The 15884-nt window shown below is 39.9% G+C and overlaps 1 protein-coding gene across 6 annotated transcripts in view; it reads right to left on the bottom strand.

Annotated features, from left to right (window-relative positions):
• Positions 1 to 15884, bottom strand: part of NT5C2 (5'-nucleotidase, cytosolic II) — a 63411-nt gene that overhangs the window by 17534 nt on the left and 29993 nt on the right. For 3 of the 6 annotated variants that reach the window (XM_062580750.1, XM_062580752.1, XM_062580751.1), the window contains exon 3: positions 13214 to 13287. In XM_062580750.1, the coding sequence (XP_062436734.1) occupies positions 13214 to 13287 (74 nt within the window). Of the gene's footprint in view, positions 1 to 13213; positions 13288 to 13407; positions 13464 to 14443; positions 14512 to 14776; positions 15056 to 15884 lie in introns of those variants that run through there. The other 3 variants (XM_062580755.1, XM_062580754.1, XM_062580753.1) reach the window with 3 other exon arrangements.

The following is a 15884-nucleotide window of genomic DNA, read 5'->3' as shown; positions in this document are numbered from 1 at the left end:
AAAAAAAAATCTCTACAGAGGCTCCAGTTTATGCAAAATGCTGCTGCCCGGTTTTTAACTCACATGAGGCAGATGCAGATTCAGAGTGTCACTCCAGTCTTGACGGAGTTACACTGGGCTCCCCTGTTAAAGAAAAAAATCAGACTGATTTTAAAACTGCAACAGCTCTGTGCAATGTGGGACTGCATATCTGCTGGAGCTCTGTCCTCTGGTAAGCTCAGAAGCCGGCCTGGCAGCTATTCCAAATATACTTACAGCTGATTTACAGAGGAGGCACAGTGGGTTATCGTGCATCCTGCAGGCAAAATTATTTCCTCGTATCCACAAAGCAATCTTAGAGATGAGTTCAGTGATAATTAGGAAGAAGAGGCTACAAGTGCATTGCTAAAGTGATACAAACCCTTCAAGTTTTCATCAGACACGGGACGACTGTTTCAAGAAAGATTCTCCTGCTTAGTTTGAGGTTTTGCCATTATCGCCCATTCCTCAGTTGGTGAGAGATTGCTTCTTTCAGGGCATTCAGTTTTCTTCATACCACAAAACATCTGCACGTGTCAGCACAGTGACTCAAGAGACTAAGTCAGGAGCTACTCCACGAATCTGAGAATAAAATTTTGCCCGACATTCAGGACACACTTCCAACAGGAGCCTGAAACACGAAGTTAGCTTGATGGAAGCACATCACAGCCAAATCATATACTTTAACACTTACGCGCAAAACCATTGCAGGATAAACCAGGACCAACCCAGCAGCGGTTCATCATATTGTACTGCACAAGTCTGCAAGCACATAAGGTAAGAGGAAAAAAAAATCTAACCTGCGACTTATAGGTATGTACAGATTAATTAGATAGAACTTTGAGATCAGATTTGCACTAAATACAAAGCTGAATGAGTTGGAATGATGTTGGAAAAAAGACCCACAGAAAAAGCATGAAGATAACTGGGACACTTCTCAGAAAATAACTGTTCACAGCCTTGTTTTCTTGCAAAATTAATGGCTGGGGAAGACTGTAGTGTGTTTTACTGCTCTGTTTTAAGCAGCAGGAAGGAGAAAGCCCTTCAAGGGCTGCAGGCTCCTTTCTTTGTTCCCCTTCCGCACACAAAAAGATTTCAAATGGAGGTAAGCCAACTTCTCATTGAAGAGGTAACTTGTTTCTTCCAGGGTTTGTCGACACTTCTTACAAGCTGGTCATAGATCATAGGAGAAAAGCAGAAGCTAAAAGGTATAACCACCATTTACTTTTATACTGCTTCAGCTGTGCCACTCCAAGACAAGTACTCACTGTCCCAAACTGCACACCTGCAAATCAGTTTTGTCTAATCATTCCAACTACTATGGATTTAGGGCTAGTGAAAGCACTGGAATGAGAACAGTGACAATGCACTGATTTCCCACACCACTGCGACAGCTCTAAGGGAGCAGATCCTCATTGCCAGTATCCATGGGTTAGGAAGAGAAAGGTGTACTGGGGGACCGCTGCAGTAACAACAACAGGGACCTGCTGAGGGAGCAGCTCCTGCAAGAAAAGAGGTAGGGCAAGGATTACTAAATGATGACCTGAACTCTCATTTATCCCTACCTCCAGTTTGTTCCCATTTGTCACCCTCTTTCTCCAGCTTGCTCTCCTGGGATACCCCAGCATCTCATGAAGGAGCTCTTCATTTAATGCCTTCTGTGAGTCAGTCCCTCACCTTTCTTTCCTTCGGCTACTCCACAGCTCCCCAGAAGGGAAGTGAGAGCAGCCCCAGTGAAAACTACTCACAGTGCTCTCAGAAATCCCCTCACACAAGCAAGAGACTTTGCGGGAGCAGGTGCCTCCTGCAGATGGGACACGGTCTGCCTCCTCACATCACTTGGGCACATACCAGATCGCCTCCTTGCCCTTGCAGGTGCTGAGAGCACTGTCAGCACTGTGGCTTTCCCCATCCCTGGCCCTGGCGTGTCAGAGGCTCTTGAGAATTGAAATGCTTCAGTCTACCCAAATTGTTTTGGTTGGCAGAATACAGTATGTCTTCTGACTTACAGGTGCTCAGACAAGATCATATGTCTCAAACTAGATGTGATGCTCTTCAGAAAGCTTACAAAAAGCTTAAAAAACATTCAGTCTTCGGAAATTTTACCCACTATCTGGGTTCTTCAGAGATCACATGAAGACAGATGAGCCAAAAGGTGGACTGATAATATAAGGGATTTACTCATTTCTCTGAAGCACAGGAAACACAGCCCAATTGCCTGTGTTAAGTCCTGAAGAACTGAAAGTGAAATAACTAGAAACAGGTTATTTCAGCTGCTGCTTAGTCCCTAGAGATTCAGGCATGCAAATCAGGCAGCTAGGGACATATATGGACAGGTGGGTACCTAGTAACCAGATTTATACACTCATCAAGCACAACATGCATAATTAAGCTTGTACAAATGCATTTCTGAAATTACATATACCTCACTTAGAGAGTAAGATCCAAAGTGCAGATTTTAAATGCTGATCCATACTTTGAATTGCACCACAAATAAATAATGCAAGCACATTTACGGTGCAGAAATACATATATCAATGTTGTGCTGATGAAAAGTGCTTAGTTAAAGCCTTGAGAATTAAGATCCCCTTTACAATCCTAACCCCTGTGACAGTACAAATATTTATAAATCCTGCCCCACCAACGTCTATCAAATGAGATCTTGGACCAGTGTTGCAGGTAAGAGTAAATCTATCCCCAGTTCTCCATTCTGTCAACATCTTCTCTGCAGTCCGGAAGTTCGGCAGTTAGTGCCAACTACCGCTGTGACATCTGTGACACAGTCACCTCTCCACCAGCAACCAGTCCGCTGATTATTTTACAGAAGCACCAAATGTCCATTCCCTAGCACTTCCAATCACCCCAACCTGCAACTTCAGATGAGGATCCAGAAGAAAACATAGCATGACCAGCCCCAGAGGCATCTGAGGCACTGGACTTAATTAAAAAATACATCCCACTGCAAGAACAATACCAGTTAAACATACTAGTAAGCACTGGGCAGGCATTTCACATACTGCCATAGTTTGAAGAAAGCTTTTCAAGGTGATTGAAATCAGCCATGAGCCCAGAGGTCTGAAACTCCTCAGAAGTAACCAGATAACAAAGAACGCTGTGTTACCTTTATATATAATACCCCCTCTCAATAAGCAATGCCAGTTTTCATACATAATTAGATAAAACTAGGACTTATGCTCTAGGATGCTAACGACTTCCGTGTTTCTGTGTTATAGGGTCTTTTCTAAACAGGGCACATGCTGTCAGGCACTATTAGAGAAATATAATGAAAGAGAAAGCATAATGTTTTAAGCTGCATTCCTCTCTATGTTAAAATAACTCATTGTTCATATGGGAAGTAATCCCAAACGTCACATTCAATTTTTACCACTTAGGTGTTCCCACCCTTCCAGTATTGACAGCAAAGCCAGACTACTCTCCATTTTTGTTTTCAGTCAGCTCTAACAGGAGCCTGGATTCACCTGCAAGTTGTGCAGCCTGGCAGAACGTGGCCATGTTTGCAGTGGAAACATGGCAGAAGAGAGAGTTTTATTCTTCTCTAAGAGAGTCTGAACCCCCAAGGAGGTATCTGCATCAAGGTAGCTTCCATACAAATACACTCAGCAAATCATGTGGTTTGACAGTCCCAGAAACGGAGAAAAGCACAAACCTCCAGCTCCTCTTCCTACGCATTTCTCTTGCCAAAGACCCATCAAGCCAGCATCCACACTTAGGCTCCTGTGGAGGTGGGATTTTAAGAAGCACCAAGCATCCACAGGTCCTACAGAAGCTGGATGATGTTCTGAACCTTTGGAAGCCAAGACATTCCTTTATAGAGCCCTGGTGGTGTACAGCACTGGTTTCAATAATCTTTGCCCTGTCTAGTCTGTGAGGTAGACGTGCCTACCTCTGCGTCTCACTGGGTTCAATGGAGTCACACATACTTGTGCCATACTGACCTGGGGCCTCAATGCCTCAGAACAAACTCAGGACCTTATTCTGTTGGGTGTAGGCCTTCAATTTAACCAAGCGGTAAAGGTGCCTAATCGTAACCACAAGTACAGCCCAAACGAAACCCATGGGACAAATCATATGTTTAAAATTAGGAGTGTGGTGAATCACTGAATTGCCGATTGTTTATGAACTTTGCTGAACTATGACCATAAGAGATTTGTCTAAGGTCAAAACAAATTGAAAAACAGCCAGGAATAGAACCCAGTCCTCTTGACTCCTGCTTTTCGATTTTAACCACTAGACCACAAATAAAACTACACTGTGTTATGCAAAGCAGACTTGTAATATTTCAGCCTATACTTAAATAGAGATTTTTATAACATGGAACAAACAAAATGGGTTACAACAGCATGTTTTGTCCCATGAATTCACTCACTTTTTCATTCTGAAATGAGAAGAAACTGCTGAGGTATTGATCATAGTTTTTTTTTTTTTTCCTTTTTTTCTTTTAACAGTTTTGTGTAAACCATTTTTAACAGTTTTGTGTTTTCAAACACAAAACTGTCTTGTTGTAAGAGAAAGTTCAGCTTTAAACACACTTCAATGCTTAATTGCACCTATTTCATTAGAAGTTAGATGTTTGTAGTCATCAGCGAACAGGACCTTGATAAAACCTTCAGGTGTGTCCCAGGACATTTTCATATGCTGAACATACAAGTTTTTCTGTAGTGCATGAACAGCCAGATCTTGCAATAAGCCTCTTGCAGCCTCATATGTTTTTGACAGTAGCTCTGATAGCAGGAAGCAAGGCAAGAGCGAATAATCATCAGACGGTTTAATCTTTTGGGCCCTGCGTATCTGAGCTTCAGGGGCTTCCCAGCTTTTCGGCTTTCCCTTTTCTGCCAGTACTTCATACCGGGAAAGAGCAAGTTTCCTTGTGGTGACCAACACATACCTTACAGAAGAACAAAGACTCTGCAGTGCCCAGCTGCAGCAGTGCCCACACAGTGGCTATGCACCCACTCTGCAACCTAAGAGCGATGGAAAATTCCTCGCCTCTAATGCTCCTGCAAACATCCCCCAAGTGCACAGCACAGCTTTCGGCTCTAAAGCCTCTAACCTGGAACCGCATCAGCTCTAATTCTCCTACTCAGCACGCTAAAAGGATCTGTAAAGGCAGGATTTGTTGTTGCTTCAAGGACTGACACAGCACTGTATGTTCAGTTTGGCTCTGCACTGCTGAATGTCTACACTCTAGGTTGTTTTCAGCACTGCACTTCTACTTGTTTAACACCAAAAAAAAAAAAAAAAGTGTTGTCAGTATCATCAGCTTTAACTCTTCCCAAAGCAGGCTTATTAGTGCTCTCACTGGTAAATTCTAGATATTTTTAGCTGTCTGCTGCTGCATTTTGTTTGCCTTCGATATAACAAAGATTTGGGCTGTTTGGATATGCCTCAGAGTCAGTGGCTGGCAAAACAGTCCTTAACGTTGGAAAGATTTCTCCCACTGCATAAAAATGCATGGCTTGAGGTAACAACAACAGCACTGAGGTCAGATTTTGCATGTTGAAAGAAGCGATTCAGACAGACTCTGCATTTTAAGGAAACTTTGGTTTGTCTATTTTAATAGTTGGCATAACATTCGTTTGCACTGAAATAATATTTTAAAGAGGATGACTACACAGTCATCTGTTCTTTAATTAGCCTTTTTTTATGATTTCCTTGACACATGAAAATTTTTATTTTTATGTGCTTTGCAAGTGGCCTTCGCAATTCACCTCTCGGATACAGCCCACCAGGAATCATAATCCCGTACTGGAAATATCCCTATATTTCCATGGAAACATATCACTGTGCCAAAATATGGGCTTAGTTCTTCAACAAAGAGTTTAGTACAAGGGAGAAATAGTTTCACAGGTCTTCATTTTCAAACGTAATTTGGTAGTATCTAGAAATAATAAAGAAAATGCATTTAAGATATAGCTGCCACTCATACCCTGCATCTTAAGGCATTATTCAGATATATTAGTATCCAAACAGATCTGATTTGTTATTTCTCTTTTTATTGCTTCGGTTTCTCTGTTGTTCACTTTCCCCTTGGACACAGGACCTTTTAGGTAGGAGAGGGTAAAAAAAGGGGTAGCAGGTAGTGCAGCTGGCACCAAATCAGGAGTTCTCCAATCTCCTCCTGGCTCAGCCAGATTCATTGCCTGACCATAAGCAATTCACTGAGAGACACTGATCCTCAAGAGCAAGTTTCATTTGTTCAACAGCGTGCACTTGGGCGTATGTGTAGCACAAATGCTCATGCTTTTAATAAGCCTCATACATAAGTTGTTAGATCGTGTGCTAAAATAAGCATTCACAAAGCAATAGTACACACGCAATCTAACAGTTAAAGCCTTCTGAATATCCAGCTTGCTTTCCTCCTACAGAGCAATCTACCCTCTCCATCACAGGGGCATTTGTAATTTAACAGTACATGTATTGTGGTATGAAGATCACTAGATAAGGGGGTCTACCAGAGTGAAAAATACTTTCATATTTCTATCAGTCTGGCAAATGCAAGAACTGGCTGTTAGTATACTAACAGCCTGCTGACCTAGCTAGGTGTTATTCTCACTTTATCAGGAGCACGAGAGCAGAATACTGCAGCCTTTCAGACCTTCCTTAGACTCTGCGAAGACTTGCCCTTTCAACAGCTTCTGTCTAATGCTCCAATTCACCAAGAATCCATGGATGGCAGATTAGCAGTTTGTCAGCTGGTGATTTACTGGGACAGAGCAAGCAACACATGCGTTTTCCACTCTTCACTCTCAACGCCAGCACGTGAAAACCCACAGCTCCAGGCCTCAGCCTGCTGCATTACACAGCTTTAAATGGTCAAACTCCTCAGAGCAGCAGCACAAAGACTGCAGGGACAGTATCTGTGGGTAGCACTGCAATGGTATTTGAAAAAACATCTAGCTCAAAGCATACTAGGAACAGCTTAGCTTACCCATCTGCCTTTAGTTTAAAGCACCAATGGTTAAACAGGCTCAGAAATCTGCAAAATCTGCACCTGTTAAACTTGAAACATAAAAATGTGAAAATGCAGACAGCAGATGTGCAACACAATGCTTCTCTGATTTTTTTTTGCTAGGACATTTGGAAGGCTACCATTCATTGTCAAATCCATCAACTCCTCTCTCTATTCTTTCCCTGTCCATACTATTTCTACACAACACAAAGAATTATATTTTCCAGAGAAATGTAAAAGAAACAGGACTGCTCAGTATCACCTCAAAAAAGCTTCAAAGTCTGTAGTCCTTATATTATGATGAAACTACAGACAAATCTTCAACCTAAGTAGGACAGCCTTGTTAGAATATTTGTATTCGAGGCCATTGCCATTAAATATACAATAACTGTACTTAAAATAAAAGCTTAATATTGCTTTATAGTGTCTCCCCGTAACAGCACAGTAACTTTTAAGTATTCTGTTCAATTTCCCAGGCTAATAGTTCTTTTTTTTTCCCCCTTTTTTTGGGGGGGGGGGGCGGACTTCTAAATATTCCAGAAATTTTAATGCAAGGTACAAATTCATTAGTCCCATTTCTCAGCTGTGGAAATTGAAACACAGAAAACTGATACAACTCGACTAAAATAAAACTACTAGATCAACTGAAGAATTAGTTCTCAGTTCAACTGCCACCTTTTCTCCCAGATCACATACAGCAACAAGCCAGTCCTACCTTTTGTTTGAGTGGAGTTTCCACAGTCAACATGCAAAGAAAAATGTTTCAAGAATAAGATGCAGATGTGTAAAATTTCCCTCTCCCCCAAACCGCATGAATGGCTTAGACACTACCACCTACTTGAGGAAGGGGCAAAACCTGTTTACGCATGTTGCATTTTGCAGTAAGTTGGGAAAGGCAGCCACAAACAATGACTAAAGCAGTCTTCCCATGTCTTTTCCCATGTGAAGAGAAGGGAAGCACTGAAGCTGGCAGCATAAACAATTTTGCAATAACATCTTTGCATTGCAGCAAATCTTAGCATTAAGTCTGCGGTGTTTTCAGGACAAAAACTACATTCCAATCAGATTATGCTGTATTAATATTTTTTGAACATAATAAAAATAGTAATTTTAAAATCCCATTTCTTCTTTTTTTATTAAGAAAGTTTTCAGCAGCTAACGATGGTTTTATTTTTGCTTTCTGGATGACATGAAGACAACAGTGATTTAAGCTCAGGGACTGCCGTCCAAACGAAAGCATCCTGCCTATTGATATTATGTCTCTTCTACCTCAGAGAGGGAAGATAAAACTTTCAACAAGACTGTAACTTTTGGAGAAGGAGGGTAGTCACTGAGGAATCTTTTTAAGCACAATTGAGCTTGTAATTCTTACTAATTCCCTCTCCATCTGCCAATGACCTGGTGTGAAATTACAGCCAGTTTAAAACCTCACTGCTTTAGCCCTGCTCCTGTCAAAGGACATATATCCATAACCTTGTTGTGCAACCTGTCCCATTTAAGACCTAGTGATGCCAAGGCCTTCTGCATTACTTGGACCCAGACCTAACAATTAATACGGCTCATCAGAAGTTTAGCTCGCTCTGAGAAGGAAGCAGCCAAATAAAATTCTATTTGAAACCGATCTCTCTCAGCTGCATTCCCAAAGGGCCTCACAAATAATGTCTCTCTATTGATGTACTTTTAACTGTTCCTTTGATTTTAGTAAACACAACAAAGAAAGGGCTGTGAATCTTTCAGATTACCAACAATGCCTTCCTTTAACGAAGTATGGGTAGTTTTGACAGTACTAGTAAAATAGGAAGGCAGGCCAAAATCATTACTGAGTAATGGTCTTCTAATCAGTCATGATAAATAAGCAGAGATGAATCATTCAAACAATAAAAGAAACTACAATTTACCAGATAAGAATGCACTACAAACAGAACCTGAAACCTCTCTTATTTAAGGACTTAAGCAACGAACTTTCCAAAATTCTTAGTTCTGCACCTGACACCGAACAGCAGCTCTTCACAGCTATTTCCAGATCCTGATGCTGGTATGACGCTGCCTCTTTTCCAAGGAGAAAGGGAACCCTGGAGCTCAGATGCACGGGCCTCACTTTCACGCTGAGGCAGAAAGGTCAGGAACAGAGAACGAACGACTGCTGGGTCGACAACCGCGTAACATCACAGAGATGTGTCTTAACCTCTGCTAATAGCAAAGGCTGAAATAGTTGATGCATCTTGCATCAGCTTGCTTGCATCAAGCCCTCCAAGATTTTAAGCAGCAGCTATTTATTTACCACTATACACACAAGCCACAGTAAAATCCTGTTGTTCCTGCACCACCAGCTTTCTTCCCAATAATACCTACATTAAAAGAAACATCCTTTCATATATGTGTGATTCATCAACAGAAAGAAAACCAAGCAAATTGAAAAGGGGGCAGTTTGATATCCAACACAGATCTCTTAGCTCCTACTGTTTATCTAGCACACAAGTCTATGGAGACTTGGGAGTTTCCATATATGTAGGAGCACTCATTGACCCCATGAGGATGCAACAGTAAGCCTAGATGGGAAAGAGAGGAATGTAAAACCTGCAAGAGTTATTTTGTTTTCTTTTTATTTTGAGCTCCTAGCAGCCAATTTAATTCTAGCTGTAACCACAGTAGCTACAAATACACAGTTCCGTGTGGCTTATTGTCCGTAATTCCTCAGACTCAAAGGCTAAAACCTTCATGCTCTTTTCTTTAAGGATAAAAAAGGTTTTCTTTGCCCAACCAACCCCTGTAACACTGTTTCTCAACTCTATGCAAAGAGAGATAAACAATGAGAGGACATGAAAGTTATTAACAAGAATTCAAAGTTTAAGCCAATATTGACTTGACAGCAAACAAAACCATTGTGACAACGCGCTATCAGATGGCCCTGAACTTTTTGGTTTTGACTTAAATGGTCTTTTAATTTAATAAGGTTAAGAAATACTACCCTATAAAACAAATGGGTGGAATCATATTTTATGTACGATGTAACACGATGATACCGTAACTGCTGTCAGTTGGCAAGCTGACATTCTCAGTCGTGCAATCATGCTGGTAGCAGAACACGATTGCTGCAGCAAGGGTGTGGTGGCTGCTACAATATACTTTGAAATGGAAATGCCACATCCCTACCTACCAAAATTAGCTTATTCTAGACAAAAAAAAATAAGTGTTAGTAGGTTTATGCCTTTGAACTCATGAAGTACAAAACCAAAACTGCCTCAGCTTTCTGAAGACAAAATGAGTCAAGTGATTCTGGCTTCTCTGGTACTGAACCACCTCCTAAGTAAGATAATCAGTGGTCACTGATTTGGGAAGAAGAGAGGAGTGACAACACATTTACTGACACTGCTGCCTCCTCTTTGCAAGATGGATAATTCAAAGTGTTCCAAAATAATCATTCTTTTCCTGAGCTGTCAAAATATATGACTGTCAGCCATGGGATGAATGTCATCAGTTTATTTCTGATGTGAAAGTTCATGACAGAGAGTGGCGAAAGGAGTCTGTGTACAGTTTTAGGCAAGGCTAATGGCTCTGACTGCCTTCATTTCACATAATATGAGGACGGTGCTTAGGATATTTTTAAATAACATTAAATTATATAAAAGTAACTTCGCAAAAGCTGAAAGTACGAATGCAGAAAACTAGATGACAAACTGACAACACTAAATGTGCTTCCATTCTTCTTCCTTGATCTACTTATTTCCTTGCATAAATCTTGAAGAGCCTCCAGAAGGAATCTGCTCGTCATATATCATCTGATATGCAGATGCCTTTTCCAGATGTTAAATTTCAGCTAAACTAGCGTTTTACATTGTTTTGTTTTGTTTTTTTTTATCTAGACAGTAATCAGGTCTATGGGAAAGAGTGTGTAAGGAAAAATTTGCGTGGACAGAAAACATGTCAGCATCTAATGAATGATATGATATTATTAATGTAATACTTCACTTGCCCACTTCTCCATTATCATCTCCAATTGGTAAAATATAATCACATTTTAACATTGCAGTCTTTAAAGTACTTGCAGTAAATAAGTTATTTTATGTATATGTCATAGTTAAGATTATGGATTTCACTGCATATAGCAAATAATAGTCAAACAAAAAATATCTATATGGGGAAGAAAGATGACTCGGAAACCTAACAAGACAAACAGCTAATTGTATGTTAGTTTTCTAGGTGATCAAAAAAAGGAAAATACTATCTTCCAAGTAGAACGTCTTCAATCTGAAAAAGGCTTTACAACCTATTTACATTCTTATGTCTCCCTGTAAAATGATCTGTCAGTATTATCTCTGTTGTACTATTGCAGAAGCCAGGGGACAGCAGCTTGCTCAAAGGTGGATGAGGTTCCCAGTCTCCTGTTCAGACTGCATCTTTTTTTTCCTTTTCTCTGCACCATACCCTGTCACTCAACCCCTCTGAATGCATTGACTCTACCTTTTTAACTGAATTACTCTGATCTTCTAGCCTCAACAGCTCCAGGTTTCCATGTCCCAAAGAACTTTTTTAGGATGCTTAAAACATTCATATTTTTTCTTCCCATCAAACCAAGCATCCTTTTGCAGATAACAACACATTTGCTCTGTGTTTACAGGAACAAGTAACACTTGAGTAAAATGAACAGTCAGAGGAGTGAGGATAGTGCTGAAAGTCTCCGTCTGTCAGAGTTAACGTTAGCAACATGCTTTATGTTCCACGCCAGCCCCACTGGGATCATCTGAATCCCTGGAAATGCCGCCAGTTTGCAAAAATCACGTAATCTGTTTTTTTGTTACAGAAGTGAAACCCACAACTTTTTTTTTTTTTTTTTTTAAAAAAACATTTGTTCCTGAACAACTGTTTTGCACTCCTTAAAAGCATTGTCACAAGGCTGTCACAGCTAAACACCTAAAGCACGTGCCTGCAGTCAGGCCAAGCACAGATTAACAATGATACAGTTCATGATTTAAAAAGTGGTGAGAACTGTAAACAGATAAACAAACAAGATGGTGAATAACCAAAGCATTTATATATAAATAATGTCTCATTGATAACTGTTTAAAAGAACCAAAGCAAGTGATGTAAATATAAACTGCAACTACCCTGTCGCAGCCTCCAAAACTGCTTGTTGAACCATGAGCACATGGAAACTTTTCTGACCTTTGCTTAACCACTGACCCCTGCTTCTGTGACCCCTCACACTGTCCTTAGCCATGTTACTCATCTCCCATTTCTTTTTAGCAGACACAGTAACTAAGATGACCATATCCAACACACTACAATAACCTATTATTAGGTGACCCTGCTATTCTACCTCCCATTTCCCAGTTTATATTCACAATTGAAATATCAAGGGTGATAGAAACTTTTTATCCATGGCCTTGGGAGCGGTAGTGAGAAAGAAGGCAGAAACGTACATGACACCCTCGGCTACAGCTTGTATGCTCTGTGATAACGTAACCTAGGAAAGTGGAAGTGGATTTTTTATCTTTTCCTTCTTTAAAATACAGAACATTGTGTAAGTTTGATTTTATCAAAAACTGTAACTTTATCCCTCATTCATGAAAAGTCTCAAAGAATTTGCCTGTCCAGTATTTGAAAGATGAAGAAGTCATGCAAAAAATTTTTATGAAACTAAAAGGTCTTATGCAACTTCCTACAGTCTACCTGCCATAAAGGATTGGCAAAGCCTTCTAAATTAACTTGTCCAGTTGACACAAGACACTCCCTCTGCCTTGCCTCTTTTCACTAATAAGTCAGTGATGTGGTCAACTGAGAAGGAGGAAAGAGAAAAATCTGTTCTAAAATAGTGGACCCTCCCAGAACACAGAGGGGTTTACCTACTAGATAAAAGTCTAGTCTACCATATGCACCAAAGATAAAAAGATATCACCTTGTTTTTCGAAGGCTCGCTTGCATCAGGAGCAATTTCACAGCATAGTGGAATTTAAGGAAGCAGTTACACCTATTAAGCTTTGGTTCCCTTGACACCCATAATCACTTGAAACTGCAACAGAGCACTGTGGTTTGTGACCAAATATAGCTTTCAGATAACAAATGTACAAGAAATATCCAAAATGAAAGTGCAATGAATAGGTGTTATATTTGCTAACGGAGGAAGCACCTGCTAGCTGGAGTAGCCCAACCAATTACCAGCTTTCTTTCAGCAAGAGGCAATATACTGAACTAAATCAATGACAAAAAAATCATGAAGATACTCACCAGCAAGTGTATAATCCATATCAAAACCAAAGCATTTTATCTTTTCCATGGCTAAACTTCTGTTTACAAAAACCCTGGAAAGAGAAAAGAAACAGTCATACGTATGAGCAATTTCAAAACAATCATGTTTTTGAATAAACATATTCTGTTTGCTGTCAGGATGTGCGGCTATCTTAGTCAAAATCAGATTGTACCTGAAAGATGCATATTTTGTTTTTTTCCATGAATTCTCCTGTAACAAAGCCATGACTTTGTGGGGTTATTCTAATTATTGGTATGCTGTCTAAAGAAACACACGCCTGCATGCACACAAACACATGGCTTTGCATGTGACCTGTAAAAATTCCTAAGAATAGAAGTACAAAATCTCCTGAAGCAGAATTCAGAGCTCAAGTGAGAGGAATCTGGAAGCAGAGGATGCAAAGCAATAACATTTGCTTGATTAAAACAAAATATTACAAATAAGTAAAGAGGAAAGGAAAATGACATTTCTGTGAACAAATATTTTAAACATTTATTTTTCATTAACATTTTAGTATTTTAATAAAACAGCCTTTTTTTTATCTCTGTTTGCAATTATATCTAGAAATTCAAAGCATATCTAAAAAGACAAGTTACCAAATTTACATCATTATCATTAATAAATATTTTATATAGCTCTGGAAACAGAAAGTGAGATAAATTTTCAGCCACAAGAACATGGTGTTTCTATTGTGAAAAATGTTATTTTTCACTCCCCTGTAACTCCTCAACAAAAATGTTATTTTTTTATTCAGTTCTAATACTAATGCCTATTCCAACAAGAATCAAGCTGAATACTTCAGGTCTTTTTTGACAACAATATTTTAATATCCTACATTCAATTTAGTTCAAGTAAATAACATGGTAAAGAAATAGATCAGAGAATACAAGCTTTTCTTGCTTCCAGTACCAACCATTAGAGTAACTAATCTGCTTATGTTTCCCCAGAACTTCAAACCATATAGCAGATCTGTAACTCCATGGGACTTTCAACAGACTCCACCGTTTGTCTTATCTGAACTCCAAGAACGAGAGTTACAAGCGGCAAAGTCAAGAATTCAGCTGTGGGACAGAAGCTGAGCTTCTCAACAACAGTAGTCCCAGAGAGGAATCACAAGTATTGTTCAAGCTGTCACGCTGAGACAAAAAAAATGCTGAGAAACGTGTGAGAAAAGCCAACAGTCCTAGAGCCTTCGCCCGTACTCTCACCTCGGCACATGAAAATTCTGCATCAATATAATAACGTTATTGCCCTCGGCAGAATAACTATCCTCTTAGAAACTGAACTCAGCAAGACTTCCTTACAGGAGGAGTGGCATAGGGAGAGGGATACAAGCAATGGAGACGGTAAGTGCAAAAACAAGTACTCATATGTTCTGAAAAGCTCGGAGAAAACTCGGAGATTCTCCTCCCAGTGCATGTTCTGGGCAGGTGGCCGGCAAAACGTGCCAGTTTTACTGCATGTGTCTATCTACTGAAGCTCGAATTTTAACAGCAAACTGCTAACATCAAAGTATCACACTTCTATGCAAGTAGTCTTACCTCATCTCTTACCGATGTGCTTCTTGTTTAGTTTGCAGCAGTCTGATTCATCTACTTGTCTGAATCATATTACACAATTCCTTAAAAGCTTTCCTAGTACAGATGCAATTTTGCTTGGATCTGATTTGACTTCAGAAGATCATTATGCCTGAACCGAGCCTTAAAGTACTGTGTATCTTCTTGGACAGTGTTATAGAAAACACATCTGTGGCTAATTTAACTAGTCACTGGATATCGTTGTTGTTCCACACAAATCCACTTGGAATACAGTTTCTCTGGCAATAGTATACTTTACCCCTAACCTTGCACACTCTCTCTGGGAGTCACAGTTTCCTGGCAAATTGCCTGCCTTTGACAATGCGGCTTGTAACTAAGGGGCTTGAGAGGTTATAGATGACTATCTCTTCTGGTAGATTTACGTATTACTTAAACAAAACAAAATTATGGGACACCTCCCCCCTTAACTAGTAAAGAAATGCCTCTTAGAAATATGAGATGGGAACATAAATCACTAAAACTTCACTCCTGAAATAGCTGGTTTTGAGTAGGTGGAGCAAATAATCTGAATCTGCAGCTCAAATCACTGTTTGTTTGTCTTCTAACACTGAGATAGTTCTGATTTAGAATAAGCCAATGGTGCTATTTGGTACTAAATATTGTTTCAAACTTTGTATAATGAAGATGATTATGTTCTCTTGCTGCTGATGCCAGGAAACACTATTTATTATCTAATTCAAGCACACTGGCATGCAGGTGACTTCTGATCTAATGTCTGTGCAGTTTGTTTCTAAAGTGAAGAGATTTAAGAAGGAATAATACGCTTCAGGGAGATGCTCGCAACAATTTTTGTCCAACCTGCAGAGTCTGGTTATGTTCTCTCCGTTAGCTTTATCCCCTGGAGCATAGTTTTTTGCCAGAGAAAAATGCCCAGAATGCCTGTCCTTCTGAACAGGACACAAATAGGAAGGGAATTTTAAGGCACTCAGAAGTCTGAGGAGCATTTCAGAAATGCAACATTTGGGAAAAGTTTCCCAAATGAGGACAAAAAAGCAAGCACTTTTAAGAGAGAGCTGAATGCGCTTATAAAAGGGGTAATACGACAGTGCCC

This window comes from Rhea pennata, chromosome 7 (assembly GCF_028389875.1).
Source record: "Rhea pennata isolate bPtePen1 chromosome 7, bPtePen1.pri, whole genome shotgun sequence".
Taxonomy (NCBI): domain Eukaryota; kingdom Metazoa; phylum Chordata; class Aves; order Rheiformes; family Rheidae; genus Rhea; species Rhea pennata.
The sequence above is the reverse complement of the archived record's forward strand: the minus strand, read 5'-3'. Positions and strand labels throughout refer to the sequence as shown.